Below are 20885 nucleotides of genomic sequence, written 5' to 3' on the forward strand. Positions count from 1 at the left end.
TCCTGATCCTGATCTCGTAGGATTGCGAGATCTTTTCTCGTAATTACTTGAGTGAAACAAAGTGCTTACATCATTACACACTGTCAGGTCAAACACAACAGTCAGGTTACATTTGACTGGAAAGTTCTGATTTATTCTAGAATCCTTAAGTGTTTCCGCTGTGACAGGTATCAGGTTTAACAGGTTACATTTTAAATCACGTACACTCTCAAATCTCTCAGCTATAGACTGAGGCCTACTTTCCAACCTCCAAACAGGAGCTGTTGAGAAATAGTCCCGTGTCGCCCTCTAGTGGCCGAGGTAGAAAGTGATTTAAAGACCTTGCTCAGAGAGATCAGAAACGAAAGTGAAATATACATCCATTTAAACAAGTCATTCCAGCCTCGTCACTGCCACACCGGCTCACCGTGCTTGCACTTTCTTCTTAGTTGGTCCTGGTCACTTTCTGTTCACCTCTCTGGTGTCGGTCCATCTGAGCCCCTCGGTCAGAACCAACTCACTTCAGCTTGGACCCTGTTGTTACCTGCAGCTGCTGCAACATCATGTCAGAGTCCTGTGAGATCGATGAAGGCTTCTACTCCAGACAGCTGTGAGTAGTACACCGTGTTTTGATGTCAAGTTCAACTGCACATACCGCTGTCCTGTCCCACAGAGTCACCGTGACTGTCTCCCACCTGCACACACAGGTATGTCCTGGGTCATGAGGCCATGCAGCGGATGGGCACAGCCAGCGTCCTCATCGCGGGCATGCGTGGTCTTGGAGTGGAAATAGCTAAAAATGTGATTCTGTCCGGAGTCAAGCGCGTCACGGTTCAGGACGAGGGTCAGACTGAGTGGACCGACCTGTCCTCACAGGTAGGCTATGTCTCTGAGGCGTCCTTCTGTCGCTTGTCTATGTCATACACCAGTGAAAAAAAAAAAAAAATCAAATGTACTGTAGCTACAATATTTTACCGTATTATTTAAATTGTAGTAAATTACTGGCTAATGAGTTGTTTTACTTTTACAGTAACAATGTAAAAATACTGTGATTTATATAAAGCAAGATACTGTAACAGCCACATATGCAGTTCACGGAACATTAATTAACATTACACTTCCATGGGCATGGTAGCTGTGAAGTTACAGTATAGCTTATAGCTGTAATTTTAGTGGAAATTACTGTGAAATATTCACAATAAGTTACTGTGAAATATTTACAGTAAAATATTGTGATATATTTCCAGTAAATTACTGTGGAAGTAATGCAATTATTAGCCAGTGATTTACTGTAAATCTACAGCAAAACATTTTACAGTGATTTGGGATCATTTATAGACACTAATAATAACACAGTGGTACATTCTTCAAACCATATTGTTAAACTATTTAAATCTCATTTCACCTGCTACATAATATAATGAAATAATCTAAATTAAGCATATAGTAAACATGTAATAACTATGGTTTTGCATGTGCAAAAAGCAGATACTGTATAACTACATGGGTGTTTACTGGAAATCAGCAGGAAGTCAGATTTACTTTCACTATCAACTACACTGTTGTATATGGATGTGTTGATTGAAAGAAGTGGTCACCGCTGACACGCCCTTGCTTGCATTCAAAAATACTTTATTACAAGAAAGAACAATATCACAAAAATACAGAATCTGAGAAAGTCTCTGGTGCCAATATGAGATCCTCTCCTGCCTCAGCCCAAACCACCTCTATATATTATGTTGGCTGATCTCCAGAACCACACCTTCTCCAGACAGAGAGGAGCCTCTGTCCAGATGCTCCATACATATCCTCTGAACTTTTTAACCTCTAATGTACAGGAAAACATTAATTAACATTACACCCATACAAACATTATTAGCAGGAAATGGGAACTCAGAAATACATCCAACACAAAGAAGACAAATAGTTCAGGGGGTAAACAGATCACAGGGTTTTAATACACTTCAACACTCACCCCTCACCCCTAATAAAGCGATTCTAAACAACTTTAGGCTTATTATTTGAACATTTATAATATTGAATATCAGTATTTAAATTCTTGGCCGTCAACTGAACTAAGCACGCAGGTTCACTCTTGACTGCATTTCCCCACCAGTTTTTCCTCAAGGAATCCCACCTTGGTCAGAACCGAGCCACATGCTCGCTACAGCAGCTGTCGGCCCTGAACCCACATGTGCGTGTGTCAGCACACACCGGACCGCTGGATGAGAATCTGCTGCTGGAACATCAGGTACTTCCTTTACGTCCAACATGAAGCTTAAGCAACAGAGATGAATGTGAAAACACTCTTCTAGTGTCAAACTCTGTGCTCATCATTCTGCACAGTAAAGCTCAAACATCCAAACAGAGCAAAGACCTCTCTGAGTGGAGGAATCCTGTCACTTTGCAGGTGGTGGTCGTCACTGACTCCTCGCTGGATGATCAGAGGCGTTTCGGTGAGCTCTGCCATTCGCACGGAATAAAGTTCATTGTAGCAGACACCAGAGGACTCTGTGGGTAAGAAGGCATGTCAAACTGTCAAAAACTGATTTGATGTACTTAAAAATGCAGACAAACAGAAAGTGAAAACCTTGTGGTTTTTCTACAGTCAGCTGTTCTGTGACTTTGGGGAGGAGTTTGAGGTTTTGGACCAGGATGGAGAGATGCCAGTGTCAGCAATGATACAAGGTGTCACTAAGGTAAGGCCTTCCATCTGTTTCATGTGAGTGGCCTATTAAGATCTGTTTTGTTTAGGGATGTCACGATTATAGATTTTCTTGGTTCGATTATTGTCAGAGAAATACTTTTCACAACGATGAATGTGTAAAATAAAATATATTCAAAATATAGCCTAACTAGGACCAATTATTAATCCCAGTCATAAGTCATAAATTGTCATCCACAACAAGTTTATTTTAATTGTTTGTTCTTTTTTAATTACAAATGACAGGCTAACATTTAAATTCTTACCAGTTCAGTTCTGTGTATGTACCTTTACTTTGGTGCACATCTGTCGATATGGTTCCGACATAATCTTTTTTGAAAAGTGACAGTAGTTAGAAATCTTTATGATAAATTAATTGTAGCTTTTAATACCACAATTTATTATGAAAACAAGTAATTGTGACATCCCTAGTTCTGTTAAATGCTATTGTCTTTATTTTAGGACAACCCTGGAGTGGTGCTCTGCACAGATGACCAGAAGCATGGATTTTCAGATGGCACCACAGTGTGTTTCTCTGAAGTTCAAGGCATGACGGAGCTGAACAGCCACAGCCCTGTTGAGATCACCGTCCGAGGTTAGTCCAGTTCCGATCAGTTCAGTCTATTTAGAGTGTAAAATCACCATGGTAGCTACATGGTCTAAATACACTTTACAAAATCAGTACCAATAAAAACAATCAAGGGAAAAAAGTAGACAGGCCAAATAAGCAAAAGAACACACAAAAAGGCAGAGGAAAAAACAGACAAGGATAGAATAATTAGAAACTCAAAAATGATGATTTTCCTGAAGTGAGGCTGAAAAGATGAAGTAGAATCAAAGGTGACTCCTAAATTATTTATGCAGGTGTTTTCCGTGATTGTGCACTCATCAATCTTCAAACAAACATTTTTAAACAAGTGCTTATAATTGGAAGGCTTGATCACAATTATGTCAATCATAGCAGCAGTGTTTAACATGAGAAAGTTTTGACTCATCCAGAGTTTGATTTTGCACACACATGCAAAAGGTCATTTGGCTGCAGCAGCATGTACAGCTGGATGTCATCAGCATAGCAGTGATACAGTACTTTATGCCACATTCTTAGATGATCCTTCCAAGAGGGAGGAAGAAAATACTAAAAACAAGATGGCAAAGGACAGAACCTTGGGGCACACCAGATATCACATTAATGCATTCAAAGAAAGAATGATTGAAATTAACACATTGGGTTAAGTTGGTGATAATTTACTATGATTACTATTTTGAGTGTTACAGGAGTAGAGGGGTTATAGATCCTCCATTTCTCTTCTTTCTGCTTTTCCTAAACACTTTGGTCTGGTTTTTCATTGAGAAATAGTAAAGAGTTGTGGTTCAGCTGTGTTAATAAGATGATGTCACTGTGAGAGGTGTATGCATCCACTGGAGTTAACGAGGTGATGAGACTTACCAGTGTGGTGAGCGCAGCTGCAGCTTGACTGAGTGCTAGGACCACAGGCACACACACACACACACACACACGCACGCACACACACACACACACACACACACACACACACACACACACACACACACACACACACACACACACACACACACACACACACACACACACACACACACACACACACACACACACACACCTTACACTTCTGAGAAGCAGCCTGGTTTTATTATGACAATCCTGAACTGCCTGAGGTCTCCAGACGTAGCTGGATTGATAAACAGAAAACTCTTTTTCCCATGTCTTTTTATTGGGCATTTGTAAAACACACACATTGATTATAGACCACAAAGAACAAATAAATGAAATAATGGGACCAATCAAAAATAAATAAAGAATGAAATGAATTGACAGAAATAGGACATAACAGGTTGGCCAAGAAAACTAATAAGTAATAGGTTGCCCTCCCTCCCCCTACTTAACTTATACTCGTAAGTGTAAGTTGTCAGCACTTAAAACGCCCTAGACCTGACTAGTCTGTAACAAGTGTCTGTCCTCTGCTCTTTAGACTGCATAGTCATGAGCCAACTAAACTCAGCCCTCAGCATTTTCCACCTTCCTATGACCATCCTGGTAGAATATAATAGTTACCTCTATCAACAGACCCTCACTCCTTCAGCATTTGCGACACTTCGGCCTTTTCCATGTATGAACGTGGTGGAATGGTGACTGAGGTTAAACAGTCCTGTAACAAAAGTTTTGTAAGTATCAGACTTTTTTTTCTCATTTTCTGCTTCTGACAATCAATAAATACCCTGTTAATTAAAAAAAAAATCAATTCCAGAAACCACTGAGTGAGGCTCTGCTGGATCTTACTCTCCTAAAACTGAATGACTTTGGAAAAATAGTGCGGCATAAAACCCTGCACTTGGCTTTCCAAGCTCTGCATAGCTTTGTGAAGAAAGAACGACGACTCCCTCATACCAGGTCTCAGGTCAGTAAAGGTTACAGAATAAACCAATAAGTCAATTGATTTTACACAAGAAGCTGTATGAGAAGTTAAAAGTGAATCAATAGTTAATCGGGTTGTCTCTCTTTTTGGGGATTACTCCTGTATAGTCAGATGCAGATACCCTGGTTTCCATGGTGAACGAGCTGAATGAAGTTGCTCAGCTGGAACAACTGGATGAAGCTGCTGTGCGACACCTGTCCTACACAGCCCGGGGCGACTTGGCTCCTGTCAACGCTTTCATCGGAGGCCTGGCTGCCCAGGAAGTTATAAAGGTAAGGTCATTGGTTTCATCCTTTGGTTTTTGATGATGAATGTTCACACTTCTATTATAACCGTGTGTGCTAGATATACATAAATTAGCATTTATTGCGTGGATGTGGAGTGGATATCTGACTGTACTCTGCTCTGTGCCCTCTATAATATTCCTGCAGGCATGTAGTCGGAAATTTATGCCTCTGCGGCAGTGGTTCTATTTTGATGCACTGGAGTGTCTGCCTGAAGGGGAGGGACTGGAAGAGAGCTCTTTTTCAGCAGTAAGACAAACATATTCTATAATTTGAACTAAAACTAATCAGATTTATGTTTAACTGAACTATTTTTGCTTTTTTTTTCTCTCTCTTCTTTCTCTGACAGAAAGGCACAAGGTACGACGGACAGATCGCCGTGTTCGGGTCGGCCTTCCAGGAGAAGCTTGAGAGGCAGAAGTATTTTCTGGTGAGGTGGTGTGTGGGTTGACGTTCGTCCAGCAGGGGGCGCTCTCTGCACTGGGAAGCTGGGAGCTCCATCTGTGTTTTTCTTTGATGTTGTCTGGTGTTAATGATGGCACATGCAGGAAACGGCTGTGATTCAGGTGGCATTTCCTGCCTGTGTTGACCTCTTGGTGCACAGGGGCCGTTCAGCAGCGCCAAGCCTTTCTCTGTTTCCTTTAGCAGTGTTATTTTTTACTGCTGTTTACTAGCTACGTGTGTGTGTTTGACAGAAAAAGTGCAATCATTTGTTTTTTTTTCCCCCGCTGTAAAAACACAACACAAAGTGGTTTATCATGCAGCAAAACAACTGACTACACTAGATTAGTTTTTCACTGGAATGGCGTATAAACAGAATTTTCAAAACATTTACAATATTTCCAATATTTTATTAAGTGTTGAAATTTAGCAAAATGAACTAGCACAATCTGGATTAGTTGTCTGATTCCTATTTTATTTCAAGGTTGGAGCCGGTGCTATCGGATGTGAACTTCTTAAGAACTTTGCCCTCATTGGCCTCGGCGCAGGAGATGAAGGTCAAATCACCGTGACGGACATGGACTTCATAGAAAGATCCAACTTGAACCGCCAGTTCCTCTTCAGGTCTCAGGATATTGGGGTGAGAAAACAGCCTGCACAGCACATCACAGCACAGCTCCCTGCAGGGACTCTTACATGCCATCATGTCCTACTGGCTCTTGTCTGGCCTGGTTAAGTGGAGGGGTCACGGGTCTACTGGGACGGGTCTGAGACAGCTTCTGTCAGACTACACACACCATGGTTTTGTAATCTTTGGCTGTTCTGGACTATATCGGGCAGCTGATCTCTGACATGTCTACTGACGTCCAAACAACTTACATAACACAGTTTAGTGCAATTAGTGGGTATGTTGACAAATGTCCTCAACTGCTCTGAATAGAAATGTGCTGATTCTTCCGTTGTATTAGAGAGGAATACACACTGAGAAGACAGTGTCCTGATAGGACAGTAGATATACTGCAAGAACATGAACAGCCAAATGTGTCCTCATGAAACATTTTCATAGAAAGATCCATTTACAAATCTGGATATTGAGTAATTGGGACGATTTTCACATTTGTGCATTAACAGAAACCAAAATCAGAAATTGCAGCCAAAGCAGTGAGAGAGATGAACCCACAGATGAAAATCATCGCTCACCAGAATCGTCTGGACCCTGACAGTGAAGGAGTGTACGGATATGACTTCTTCAGTGCTCTTGATGGAGTGGCTGCAGCTCTTGATAACGTGGAAGCCAGTGAGAATACTTACTTAAACCTTTTTTATATTCACTTATTTGTATGTATATATATATACAGTTCTCTTACAACAGTTATCATGTATTTACAGCACATATTTGATGTTTAATGCTTCTTTTTCCGACCCAGGGGTCTATCTGGATGGACGCTGCGTTCAGCACCAGAGACCGCTGCTGGAGGGAGGAACCCTAGGAAGCAAAGGTCACACTCTGGTGGTGGTGCCTCACCTCACAGAGTCTTATGGACCTGCCAAGTCAAGTTCTGCTAACGCCATCCCACTCTGCACACTCAAGAACTTCCCTCACCGCATCGAGCACACTCTACAGGTTGGATGTAGACATAGACTAAAGTCTGGTTAAACTTTTTGTTTGCCCTGGACATAAAACAAAAAATGAACTGCAGCCACAGATGGATTCAAACTCTATGCCGAATGTCCTGAAACATGAGAATGTGTTATCAAGACCACTACATTGTTTTCATTGGCAGCCAGGTTTTTATAGTACTTTATGGAGAAGTTGCGTTGGTCTGGATTATACTGAAAAGTGTTTATAATCATTTATCCAGCTCATTTACATATACTATGACTCAAAATAATAGAAATATTTTCATGTAGAATGCAGTCTATCATAGTAGTTTTATCTGCAGCTGTGCAGGCAGTTCTGAGGCTGCTATCAGGAGCAAAGTCCTTACTCACTATGACAATGGTAATATAATGTTTAGCAGGTTTACCATTCAGTTGTTCACCATGTAAATTCAGTGTTTTGATAAATTAAGATTAGCTAATTAGCTGTTAATGCTAATTCAGGTTGAGGGTTGTGGGATTGGCCTTAGTTTTGCAGGTATTCGGTCATAAAACAAGTCTGAATTCTGAACAGCTGATGTTGCTAAATTAAATTTAAGGGATCTCAAAAGTCACTTCAACTGATCCTGAGGATGGACATGAATGCTCACACCAAATTTAACACCAATCCATCCAAAAGTTGTCAAGATATTTCTCTATAAATATATAAAAAACATCAAGTCATTGAAAGGCAAAAAATAAAATAAAAGAATCTCCAAAGTCATTGGATTCATCCTCTGAGGACCATGACTGTACAAAATATCATAGGAATCTTATAGCTGTGGACATTTTAGTCTGGATCAAAGTGACTGAACCGAACTCTCTCTTATAAAGCATTCACAGCATTGCCAGTCCACACTCCCGACACTGTCTACAACAATAACAAACATATAAATAATATATACTGTATTTCTGAATTGCTCTTTTGTGTTATTATGGTATACAGGGCTTTCTATTTTTCTGGTCACAGTGTATTCTTATACAGAATTAGAAAAAATCGTCTTTTTACTGATTATTTTATTTAGAGGAATATACATGTTACTAACTTGGCATTTGAATTCCTCCAGTGGGCCAGAGACCAGTTTGAAGGACTATTTAAACAAACACCTGAAAATGCGAATCTCTTCCTGGGGTAAGATATCTTTCTATCCTCATGTGATTTCTCTTTTTCCACAACAAATGTTGACTCCAAGAAACGTGGAAAGAATACAAACACCAATCTGTTGCCAATCAGCTGTCACTTAATAACCACAGGTTTACAGTGTTTTTTCCACTCTCTTATAAAGCGTTCCAGTGAACCTACAGAGCTAATGAAGTAGTCCAAGCTCATTATTTTGTTTTATTAAGAGGAAAACATGTGGTTGGCTTTTAGCAGTAAATCTCAAGTAAAAAATAATATAAACAGTGTGTTCTGCCAGAGGCTGTGCTCTGTAATGTTTCTTTCACAGCAGCTCTGGCCCACTAGTTTCTCCAAATAATAGATTAAGACTCTCAGCTAATTAGATTACTTTAGAAACATCTGCTAGAAAAAACAGATTGCATTAATGCAGGAAAAGTACTATATCAAGTCAAAGACTGTACCGGTGATATTCATATCTAATTTGTGTGTTTGTTACTCTATGAAGCACTGGAAAGCTTTAACCTGATTATGATGTGACAACACCAGCGCCTCTAGTCCTACCTTTGAGCCTCGGAGCCGTTCTAATCCAGCTGTGTCTTGGGATGTCTCTCTGGTTGTTGTGGGGAGATCAGAAATAATCCCTGTATTTGTAAAGCACTAGTACACTGTGTTGTGTCTTTACACAGAAACATAAAGTTGTGACTTGAGCAGTAATTGTGCTTGTCAGTTCCACACAGCCATTAAAGTTTAGACATATAGGGGAACTGAGAGAGATGTATTTGTCTTTACTGTAGTGTTCTGTAGCCAGACTATTGTGCAGTCATCGAAAAACTTTCTGGACATTTTCATGAGGCGGGTCAGCTACGTGTCACAGGCCAGTAAATCTGAAGTCATGCTTAATGAGGTCGTGGAACGTTGTTGTTGTGTTTGTCTTCCACTCGTGCAGCTCCGTGCAGAACTATGACTCTTAATTGTCCTGTTTAGACCTGTTGAGGTGTGTGACAACATGCAGATCCCTCTTTTTACACAGCATAATGGCGTGTGCCGTGAGCTGGCACGCGATTGTAGCGCAAAAAACTGCCCAGGCATGCGCTTATGGAGTTGCACGGACCAGCACAATACAAACTTACAAAATACCTCACTACCCCTCCTATGAGTCCACGGCCAAATATCAGAGAAATTCCATCTGAGTCATGGCTACGCCCTTATTCTGAAAGACCACTTTAGTCATTCTTGTCCCTGCTTGACAGGATAAATGTTTTCCTCTCAGGACTTTCCCAATTTTTTAAACTAGTAGCTCAATAGTGCTGCAAATCACAAGTTAGACCACCTCAAACATTCATATCAGAGCGAGAAGTGTATAGATGAAACCTGTGTGGTCTTTTTTCCCCACAGCTAGTGTTTATTACCTCCTGTGTACTATACTGTATGTCTGTCATTAAATCAAAAGGAATCTGCACTGTTTCCTGTAGGGATGCAGGCTTTGTGGAGAAGACTCTTGGCCATGGAGATGTCGAGGCTTTAGAGATTCTCGGTGGGGTGTGGGGCAGCCTGCGGGACATGCAAAGCGGAGGACACCGTCCAACCAGCTGGGAGGACTGTGTGAGATGGGCACGCTGCAAATGGGAGACTCTGTTTAACAACGATGTCCGGCAGCTTCTGCACTGTTTTCCTCCTGAACAGGTGAAATCCCTCACACTGTCCCTTAAATCAATTATTGAAAAGCTGTAATTAACAATTACAGACACAGAGAGGCACTGTTGTGCATGTAAGATATTTTCATTCAAATTAGTTTAACACTGTAATGAGGCATTAGCACAAAAGGACTGCAAAAAGTTTCCTTTCTGCAGCTCATTTCCCCAGGCTCAGAGGCCTGAAATCTGAGCCACTTAAAGACCTTGCTGATAAATATCTGTGAGCAGCTCTGAGGGGTTGTAATCTGTTGAAGCATGCAGACAGAGTGATGTCATATGTTGCTGTCACATCTGGCGGGGAGACCACGGCTCAATATCAACCCAAACAGACCCCCATTAACCCCAGTCCCAGTCCAGAGACTGGCTGTCCCCACAGGGCTGGAGAAACCCCTTTGGTTTTCCTCCGGTCGTATAAATGTTTATAGAAGGGAATTAAATTCCCTGTACAATTATTGAGACAAACACAACTTTTGGTATTACTATGACAATACAACCATTGCCCTTCAAGCTAACCTGGGAAGTGTGATAACATTTCCATCCTCACACCACAGGAAAAGTGAAAGAGAAATTCTTTGTCCTCGTTACCTGATCAGAAAGTCGTGGTTTCGTTGTGTTGTAACGTCACAGTTGACCACAGAGTTTCTGAGGAACTATGATAAGGCAGCTGATCGCCGTCGGTTAACTGTCACAGACCTGACAGGTGACCACACATTTGACGTAACGGCTACTTGTTGAAGTGCATGTACTTCTGCATGTGTGTTTACATAGTGTTTGACATGCAGACCAACGGCTGGAGACGTTATGGGGCCATCTGAATCAGAATAAGATATAGATGTAGCTAAAATTAGATTTCAAGTGTCATATTTTTAATACCACAAAGTAATGATGTTGTAACTAAGTAAGTGTTTTCATACATACGTATGTAAATTTTATGCAAATTGTTTATGAGACCACATTTTGGCTGATTATCTTGTTGTTGATTATCTATAAATGTTTTATAGACTAAATTATTGATTGATTATGAAAAAGTTCTATAGAATTCAAATCTGTTTTCTTTATGTTGACCAAAATGATAAATTTGCCTTGAAGGGCTTTACAGTATATGACACCTTCTGTCTGTAGAACTCTGATTTACAAGAGCAAAAACTGATCAACCTTTGTAAGGACGAACTATTGTCTCTGCTGCATTCTGTGGCCCGAGGGCCGACTGTGAAATCTTTGTTGACGCCTTTTGGCTGCTGTAGAAAACTCCCCTAGAGTGAAGACTGGCATCACCACTAGGAGACTCTCTCTTTCCCAACATATGGACCATTTGGCAACATCAAAGCTCTCAGACCCTTTGTTCCTTTATCAGACATACAAATTGTGTAGTCAACACACAGCTGATAACAATATTACTCTGGCTCTGAGTCTGCAATGGAAAATTCTGCAGGCCTCCTGCTGTCCCAGAGAACAGAAACAATGAAACCTTATTGACACTGTGGCAGTCATGCATTGGATATGATGTGAGATGATCTTGTGACACTCCTGTCAAATACATTAGAATATAATACTGATACTTTAAAATCAGGGAAACTGTTCATGCTGAGCTATGTTGAGCTGTATCAGGGTAGTGTTGTGTTTAACTGAGATTTATACAGCTGCATATCATTGTGATAAAAGGGATTTTCTCCTGCTTCACTTTAGGTGACCCCCACTGGGCTTCCCTTTTGGTCTGGATCGAAGAGATGCCCTCACCCACTCACCTTTGACCCCGACAATGTGAGTAGTGTCTGGTCCAGTTTTCCTCAGCCTTAAACATGAGTAACTGAGGAACGCCACAGTATGCCATGATGATCTCTCACATTCCTTCTTTATCTGGTCTGATAGTCCTTCCTCACTCTGACCATATACTAGATTCTTATCTGAGCCATGAAAGCAGCTTCACCTGCATATGGACAATGAAAAGCAGATAATAATCTCTCTAACAATGGCTGCACATTAGGTAATAAAAGAGGCAATAAGCTGATATTAAACTGACAATACAGAAGGTTGGAACAGTGCAGCCAGAAGAAACACACTGCTTCCCTGTGTCTGTTCATCTTCATCATCACTTTTCACAGACGGTTACCAAATACCAAAGAACTCTCATTTAGAAAGTGTAGACTAAAATACTGATTGTTTTCAGGTATTGGTACAGTAGGTGTGTGGACACAGCTGGAGAAATGTGAGCTTAATAAAAACATGTATATAATATTATAAGTAATTCCTGCAGTATTGTCTGTACGACAGGCAGACTCTCAGGTTCTACTTATGTATTGTGAATCTCAGCAGGTCTCTGTGCTAATCAGTGAATTGAATACAGAGTGCTTTATTGTGGAGAAGTAAAATGCAACAGTAACAATGAGACTAAGGTGTGGAAATGATTGAAATAGCCTTTGTATCAGCTTCCTATTGTGTCAGGGAAGTAATTTGCCCTTAATGCACTACCTCAATATCTCTCTGCCCCCTCCCTTTGTTTTTTAATTTCCCCTCTATGGTTTCACCCTGCAGAGAGAAATTCAAATCAAACTTTTTAATTCTTATGTTCGGTCTTGTTTGCATTTTACCTTTAACATTATCTTTTTCATGTATGTGCACTATTTATTTATTTTTTATTTAAACCTTTATTTAACTCGGTCACTGAGGTCTCCCTCATTTACAGGGACGACGAGTTTACAGCAGCAACAGAGCATAAAAAACAGCAGAGTACAACAACAACAACAACAACAACAACAACAGAGCATAAACAATCACAGGGCGATTTATCAAAAATCAGACACCAAACATTTAAAATCAGGAAGAGAGGGAATATTCTCCAGCCCCAAAGCATGTGGAAGAATATTCCATGAATTTGGAGCATCAAAAGAAAAGGCTGATTTACCAAGCTCCGAATGTACAAACGGGACCTTAAGAGAAATCAAACTACTGGAACGAGTTGAATAAGATCCAGAGCGCCATTCTATTAGGGATGAAAAAAAAAATCCCTTTGGAACAATCCAGTATTTAACATTTGAAAGTGTTTGTTTCATTGTGCTATATGTGTTCTCTGTTCAGAGTCTGTATTTTGGTCCTGTCTTCCAGGCTACCCACATGGGCTATGTGGTGGCAGCAGCTAATCTGTATGGACAGATCTACAACATCAAAGGGACGAGGGACGGCGCTTCCATCAGAACAATCTTAGAGACAGTTGATGTTCCAGCTTTCACTCCCAGCTCCTCTGTGAAGGTCCACGTCACTGATGAAGAGATGAAGGAGGACAGAGAGAAGGACAGCGATGACGCAGGTGAGTTATTTCAGGTTGCTTTTTATTGTCTGTTATTACCTCACCATCTTTTATTTATCGTCTCTGTGTCTCCGCACCAGAAAAAGCTCGACTCGAGGAGCTGAAAGGGAAGTTGGCCTCACCGTCTCTGAAAAGCTCAGCCATGCGGATGAACCCCATTGACTTTGAGAAGGTAAGGCAGGAGGGCAGGGACTTCTCTGCTGCACTCACTGCAGAGGCCACAGACAGAGTGGCGGCTCAGACTTAGCGGGGAACCACACTCCAATCTATAGGTGCTTTTAGAATATGTCTCTTTTTTTCCCCTCTGATCTTTGGATTCTCAGTGACCCGAATCTGAGCCGTTCCCAAACACACCCATCAAACAGAACCTACTTGTCTGTGCTCACTGTTATAACGCCTTGGAGCTAAGATGTATATTTGACGACTGTGCATCCTGTTTGCAAAAATAGTAAGAGGAACGGTTCACAGGGCCGCTGGAACGGAACAGAGTCTAGCATTAGAACACTCCTGGTGAAATGCGGTGCTCTTAAAGGGATAGTTCAACATTTTGGCAAATTGGCCCATTGCCATAATCCCTATAGCAGTTCGTAACCCTTTTTTCAATCAGGACAGACTATTTACAACAAGAGAGCCAAGTTTGAAGATGAAGATGAAATTGCATTTATTGTGCACAAAATAAACTTTGGCGCTTAGACCACGGGGTGTAGACCAGCTGAGTAAACTGATCTGGGGATGAGAAGCTTGCATCTGAAGAAGTTATTTCCCCCCCGGGCTTAGACACTGGTGGTGGTAGGGAAGCTTGAAGTCGTCTGATGAGGGGACTTCTCGGTTGAAGATCCACTGTATCGTGATGGAGGTGGTGCAGGGGTGGAGGTGGGCTGAGAGTTTTGCTGAAATGAGACTGTGATTGGTTGAATTATGAGAATAAGGGTGGAGCGAGAGGATAGTGGGAAAACAAGGAAAGGGCTTTGAGGCGTGCTTAAAGAGAACTGTCTGAACTTTCGCTTAGCTTCATTTGTCGGTGCAAGCTATTTTTAGAACAACCGAGCCGAGCCGCGAGCAGCTCAGAGCTACGCTACAGAGGCTCATGGGATTTCTTGGTTTCCCTCATCAAACTTATCAACATACAAACATAGTAACGGAACGTTACGAGACAGAGTTGTTTTCGAGGTAAATACAGAGTCTGCTTGCTGAAAAACTGTCCCTGAAGGCAACGCGCATCAGCAGTTTTGCATGAATTTACCTCTAAAACAACTCTGTCTCGTAAGGTACCATTATTATCTCATAGCGTGGTGAATGTGCAGGTCACAACTTGTCCACCAGAGCGTTTTGGAGTTGTTGGATTGTGTATTGTTGAGTTTGATGAGGGAAACCAAGAAATCCCTTTAGCCTCCGTAGCGTAGCTCTGAGCAGCTCGCTGCTCGGCTCGGCCATTCTAAAAATAGCTTGCATCGACAAATAAAGGTAACGAACCTACTGCTATGACTATAGCGATTATGGCAATGGGCCAATTTGCCAAAATGTTGAACTATCCCTTTAACAACCTGGGACAGAGACATTTTCCCTTCAACTGTGTCGACGCAAGCCTTTGAAGTGGCACACTCTGAACCCTGGAGGCAGGTTTCCTCTCTGTAACACGTCCATTGTGCGTTTAGCCGCCGTCGCAGTCTGTCCTCACACTCTTTCACACCACCTCTCAACAAGTCATCACCCTCTGCCTGGACTTTAAATCAGGTTTAGCGCTTGGTTGGCAATTCACGTGTCTGTGCCTGTGTCTGTGTCTGCCGGGTCCACACAGTAAAGCTGAGGTATCTGGCACTGAAAGTCCACACACACATTTCTTCAACTAATTCTAAATTATGGTCCCCTGGTAAATTCTCAAGACCTAAACGATGTATGAAAGTCCATGACCATGAACCACAACATCACAGGTTTGAGTACAGTTGTTACACTTTAGGTCCAATTATGTCAAATTTCTAGACTGGGCATTTTTTAAACACAAGGTCGATGGTGTCAGTCAGATTATCCTGTGCAATAACATTGACACCAAATTGTTTGTGTCTCTCATTTTTCATCATAAGTCAACATGGTATAAGACCATCCAAACGCAGGTTCTAAATTATACTGAATTTTGTCCAAGGGGAAAATTGTTCCTCTTGACCTATTGACCCTCCGGTGAGTTCCTAGAGAAACCTTGGGAATTTTTAAGTGATTGAATTTCTCACCTCTCACTTCTCACCACCCTCAAGATTTTTTTTTTCCATTTACAAGGAGTATGGGAGCAATGAAGCCTCCTCAAGGTCTCTTTCTGGAAGTGGTTACAAGAGGGAGTGGCTAGAAGGTAGCTGCTCAAATCATGGTGAGCAATAGTTCACAGGAGAAAGCCTTTACTACAAGTGTGAGGTTCTCCACGTGCAACAACATGTATCCTATAGAAGGGACACAGTAGCTGTGACTGCAGGAGTGAGCACTTTGACTTTGAGAGGCTGTGGAAAGATCGGATCAGACTCTGGTGAAGCATTCAGTGACTCAGGTGAAGCTGTAATGAAGGTGTATGAGGTCAGTCGGGACTATATCGAATGTCATCTTGAATAAGAATGAGACCCCCCCCTCCCCATACTACTGCAGTCCTCCTCCTCCTCCTCATTTTTATCCCTACGTGCCCAGGTCATGCTGTGGATGGATGGAATGTGTGTAGGAGGGTTTCAGAGGCATCAGGTTGCCCGCTCTGAGCTTCCTCACAACCCCTGAAGCCGTCCCTGAGTGACAGTCGCCTGGCTTGCCTTTGTAGCGGCCGCGGTAGCAGCAGCATGACCTCACTGTCCATGTCGATCAAACAGAAATCTGATTTCCACTGCATTCGATGGGATGACAGAGTCACGCATTGGGGGGGGGATGAAAGGGACAACAACAACAAAGCCTTCAAAAGCCGTTTTCCCACTAAAATTAGCGGGTCGACGCGGGTTTTTTAAACGCGGGTCGACCCGCTAACAATCGGCATTTGGCCCCTTTCCCATTGACCAAAATGAGCCGAGTCTGACCCCCCGCTGAGGGATCAGACAGAGCATAAACCAGTCGCCCCGCTCTCATCCGCGGTGCAAGAGACACACACAGTCATGCCACAGCCGCCCGCCGCGGAGTGTCCGTCCGCCGAGGCAGACTCTCTGGCTGGCTGACCTGGAGCACCAGGACCGCGGAGGACAGAGAGTCTGCTGCGGCCGGATGACGGACGTCCGTGGCACAACACGTCAGTTAAACAGACTGTCGCTTCTTTTCTTTTCTTTTTTTCTATCGTTTTCGGTCAGTGTTCTCTGATGTTTTGATCCCAGTCTCGAGTGAGAGCAGAGCGGAGCAGAGCTTTGTTTTGGTACGTGATATGAGACGCGACCGGCGCGATGACGTAGCGTCACGTAACGTTCAGTGTCATCACGTAAATTAGCGGGTTGACGCGGGTCTGGCGTTCCCACTGCAAGCCGTTCGGAGCCGAGCCGATTAAAGGCGATTTTAACCCGCGTCGCTTGCCGAGTCGTTTGACCCGCGTCGACGCGGGTCGACTCGGCTCGGTGCGCCTTTCCCACTGCCACCAAAAGCCGATTGTTAGCGGGTTTAAACGGGTTTTTTGGCCAGTGGGAAAGGGGTAAAAGCTTCAGAACTGCATCACTGAGAGATCCACTTGGCATGCACAAGCCTCGTAGCAGTTTGTTCACTTATGGTAACTCTGAATGTAGAGTTTCAAACCTCTGATGGAGTTTTTATGTGTATTTGCCTCTTGTCATACATAGAACGTTATGGATTGCTCTTGTTATTTATATGCATCTGTGGTACATGCTTGACATCTCCCCTTTTTTATATACTTTATTGCAGGACTTCACAAATAATTGATTCACATATCTCTTTTTAGGAATTAGAGAAAGCCCTCAAAATTGTTGTATTTTATATTGAAATACAACAACAACAAAAAAGGAAAACATTAAAACATAAGTAAATATTAGTGATAAGAAGAATATATTAATATACATATATTACCGTAATATATTTCTGTTTATTTAGTGTTTTTTTTTCTCTTGACATCTCCCCTGGCACAGGATGACGACAGTAACTTCCACATGGACTACATTGTGGCTGCTTCCAACCTGAGGGCAGATAACTACCACATTCCTCCAGCCGATCACCTGCAGGTCAACATTTTCACTAAATGCATCATCTATGTAATGAATCTCTGAAGGGTTCAACTAAATTTACAGGAAAATCAAAGCAATGAAAGCTGAGGTAAGAGGTGGTATAGATCAGAAAAAAATACCACAGGCCACCGCCCCCCCTCCCTTGGGGTCATGTTTTTAGTTGGCGCTGCACACACCTGCCCTAAAGCCACAGCAGCAGCCCACTCACCTATTGTTCCAGGAGCAGAACTAATCACAGCACTTTACCTGTCGCCTGGGAGGTGACACCTGAGCCAGGCCTTGTAGCAGCCGCTGCCGCTGCTGCTGCTGCTGCTGCAGACACACACAAGGCCAAGAAGGATGGAGGGTGGGGGGATGGGTACCTGAGCTGAGGGAGAGGAGACAAAAGAGGGTTACCTCTGTGTAACCACACAGAGACCACGTGTTCAATAACATTACCTCTGTTTAACCCTGGTCACTGTTTGTTAGAAATCTGCATTTCTGCAGAATCAAATGCAGATAATTTACAAACTTCAAGAACATTACTAGCCTGTGGAGCCTGGATTCAGATCTTTACTGAAGTACAGGCACAAAAGCAGCCAAACGTACCTCAGTTATCAAAAGGTAAAAGAACACACTATGCAGCACTGTGATTCCTGTCAGTCTTATGTTGTTTACTACATCATACACTGTTGAGTAGTTTCCTTGTACTTTAAAAGCTTGTGTGTGCTCTGTTAAAATAAACTTGAACTAGCCACAGCTTTAGAGCAAAGCTGCACGATATAATCAAAATCCTAACATAGCCAAGTGCAATATCCAAATAGCTGGAGTTGCAATTTTTTTGATAAAGGTAAAATTAGCATTATTTTCAAGTGTTGCTTTGCTGCAGAGATGCTTAGACCAGCAAATCATATTCTCAAGACATAAGGGGCATGTCATTTCAACTGAACTGATGCTGAATCACAACATCTGCCTATAAAATAGCAATAAGATGTTGCACACCATAGAATAAAAGCAGTGGAGTAAAGTGCAGGTACTTCAGTAAATGATCTAGTTACTCCTCACTGGTCATCACAGTATGATTTTTATTTAATGGTCTATATAAATGATAATATAATGAATGGATGACATCCTTGTTCAGCTCTTCATTACCTTCTCTACATTTTTAAAGTAATTTCCCTTTATCTCCTCCTCAGAGTAAGCGCATTGCTGGGAGGATCATCCCTGCCATAGCTACCACAACAGCTGCAGTGGCCGGCCTGATGTGTGTGGAGCTGTATAAACTGGTGCTGGGTCACCAGGACATCAGCTCTTACCGCACAGCTTACATCAACCTGGCCGTGCAGTACTTTGTCCTGTCCCAGCCGTCTCGGCCCCCGGGCTTCGAGGTGAGTAACAGCTCTGTACGCCCACAGCCGCTTTTTGTTATTCTATAGGGATTGAGGGGGTTTAGGGATCTATGGAGCAGTCAGTCACCTACAGGACCGGAGTATAAGGCACTTTATACAGCCTGACAGACTCCTACTGTATATGCATTTATAATTTAAGCCCGTCTGCTTTGGGGATAAATCTGGTGAGTCCTTTGTAGATTTATGTCTTTCCTCACTTGCTGCAGAGCATTAAGTCATGAATCAGTGCTCTCAGTGTAAGAGACCGCTGCTGACTGCCAGTCTCTTGCATATAAGCCCAGTCTTCAGCCAGCTCACTATGATCCTCTGGGTGTTTCAGCGTAGGTACGACACAAACAGATCCATGTCTGCTTCTGTGTTTGCACAAATGAAGTGAATTCAAAGTAACTGTTGTTCAAAGGGAAAAAAGGAGCCTATTCTCTGAAGACAGAGGATCAGATGGACCATAATGTTTGATATTCATGACTTTATAAGGTCATACAAGGTTCATTTTGGCAATTTTATTTCTATAGCCCATTTTTACAAACAGTTTGTCTCAAAGGGCTTTACACAGCATCATAACAACATCCTCTGTCCTTAGACCCTCACATCCACTGAGGGAAAACTCCCGGGAACCCTTAACAGGGAAAAACAGGAGAAACCTCAGGGTGAGCAACAGAGGAGGGATCCCTCACCCAGGACGGGCAGATGTGCAATAGATGTTGTATACAGACGAAAAAAGCGTTTATAACACAGAATGTGGAAAACATCATCTGGTGCACTACAGCTTTAAAACACAGACACAACTCCTGGGGTCACAGATCAAATCTGAGCGGATGCCCAGTCAGACTATTCCACAGGCCTCCTACAGACCTGGAGATATCTCACCTCTGTGGGGAATCAGACACTGGAGCTGCCCTGCCCGGCTCTCTCACTCAGGGCGTTGAACCTCTGACAGACAGGGGTCACCGGGGGGCGGCGTGTGGGGTAACCCTGTCCTGCGGGACGTGAGGGTGCAGTGACGGGGGGGGGGGGCTCTGAGACAGTGTGGGTCTGGTTTCAGCTTTAGTTACAGGCAAAAATGCTGCAGCTGCATAAAAGGCTGCTGCGATGACAGAGACAGAGGCAGCTGTGACTTTCAGTGCAGTCCTGAAGTTCCACACATGCCCTTTCTCTTATGTACAAAGACCCCGGTGTTCCCACAGTTGTTGTTGGCAGACTTGGTCAGTCAGCATGTTTTACATGTACTTTTATCATTTTTTTAATGTCTTCTTAAGGTTGCAACATTGGTCAGTGAGTGATTGCACTCACGCGGACTCACAGTTTATGACATCATCCCAGCCGGAGAGGTTTATATTCCAGCGTTGAATCATTTAGTCGGAGGGATGGGCACACATTAGATTTTCCAGACCCAGGCTTTTTTAGTGAGGCTTATAGTGCTGCAGCATCAGCTTTTAAGCTCTGAGCTATTCAGCAGAGGAGACAGAGCAGAGATAGGACACCAACAGAGGCTCTGGGTCAGTGTTTTTGAGAGTCGGGGACAAATCTTAGAAAGCGAGGCGCACACACGTGCGGGTTCGCTCGCTCACAGAGGGAGAAGGAGAGAGAGGTGGTCGGCTGCCAAACCTTCAGCCGTTTGAGTGGGAGATTCTCTGCTGTCTGCCAAAGAAAACATCTCAGTCTTTAGTTTTCATGATAAGTTTAAGCTTGTCTGTTGATA

General features: G+C 42.7%; 1 protein-coding gene across 2 annotated transcripts in view; it reads left to right on the top strand.

Moving 5' to 3' along the window:
* Nucleotides 1-393: 393 nt before the first annotated feature.
* uba7 (ubiquitin-like modifier activating enzyme 7) overlaps nucleotides 394-20885 on the top strand; it is a 37217-nt gene continuing 16725 nt past the window's right edge. Inside the window, exons 1-21 of one of the 2 annotated variants that reach the window (XM_083972312.1) lie at nucleotides 394-589; nucleotides 687-855; nucleotides 2096-2230; nucleotides 2390-2496; nucleotides 2588-2678; nucleotides 3146-3278; nucleotides 4788-4885; nucleotides 4969-5118; nucleotides 5244-5408; nucleotides 5568-5669; nucleotides 5770-5850; nucleotides 6346-6501; nucleotides 6993-7158; nucleotides 7289-7485; nucleotides 8567-8631; nucleotides 10092-10302; nucleotides 12000-12074; nucleotides 13416-13617; nucleotides 13698-13789; nucleotides 17703-17795; nucleotides 18974-19165. In XM_083972312.1, coding sequence (XP_083828438.1) covers nucleotides 543-589; nucleotides 687-855; nucleotides 2096-2230; nucleotides 2390-2496; nucleotides 2588-2678; nucleotides 3146-3278; nucleotides 4788-4885; nucleotides 4969-5118; nucleotides 5244-5408; nucleotides 5568-5669; nucleotides 5770-5850; nucleotides 6346-6501; nucleotides 6993-7158; nucleotides 7289-7485; nucleotides 8567-8631; nucleotides 10092-10302; nucleotides 12000-12074; nucleotides 13416-13617; nucleotides 13698-13789; nucleotides 17703-17795; nucleotides 18974-19165 — 2727 coding nt within the window. In that variant the 5' untranslated portion in view covers nucleotides 394-542. Of the gene's footprint in view, nucleotides 590-686; nucleotides 856-2095; nucleotides 2231-2325; nucleotides 2497-2587; nucleotides 2679-3145; nucleotides 3279-4787; nucleotides 4886-4968; nucleotides 5119-5243; nucleotides 5409-5567; nucleotides 5670-5769; nucleotides 5851-6345; nucleotides 6502-6992; nucleotides 7159-7288; nucleotides 7486-8566; nucleotides 8632-10091; nucleotides 10303-11999; nucleotides 12075-13415; nucleotides 13618-13697; nucleotides 13790-17702; nucleotides 17796-18973; nucleotides 19166-20885 lie in introns of those variants that run through there. The other variant, XM_083972313.1, reaches the window with a different exon arrangement.

This window comes from Trachurus trachurus (genome assembly GCF_905171665.1).
Source record: "Trachurus trachurus genome assembly, chromosome: 5".
Classification (NCBI taxonomy): domain Eukaryota; kingdom Metazoa; phylum Chordata; class Actinopteri; order Carangiformes; family Carangidae; genus Trachurus; species Trachurus trachurus.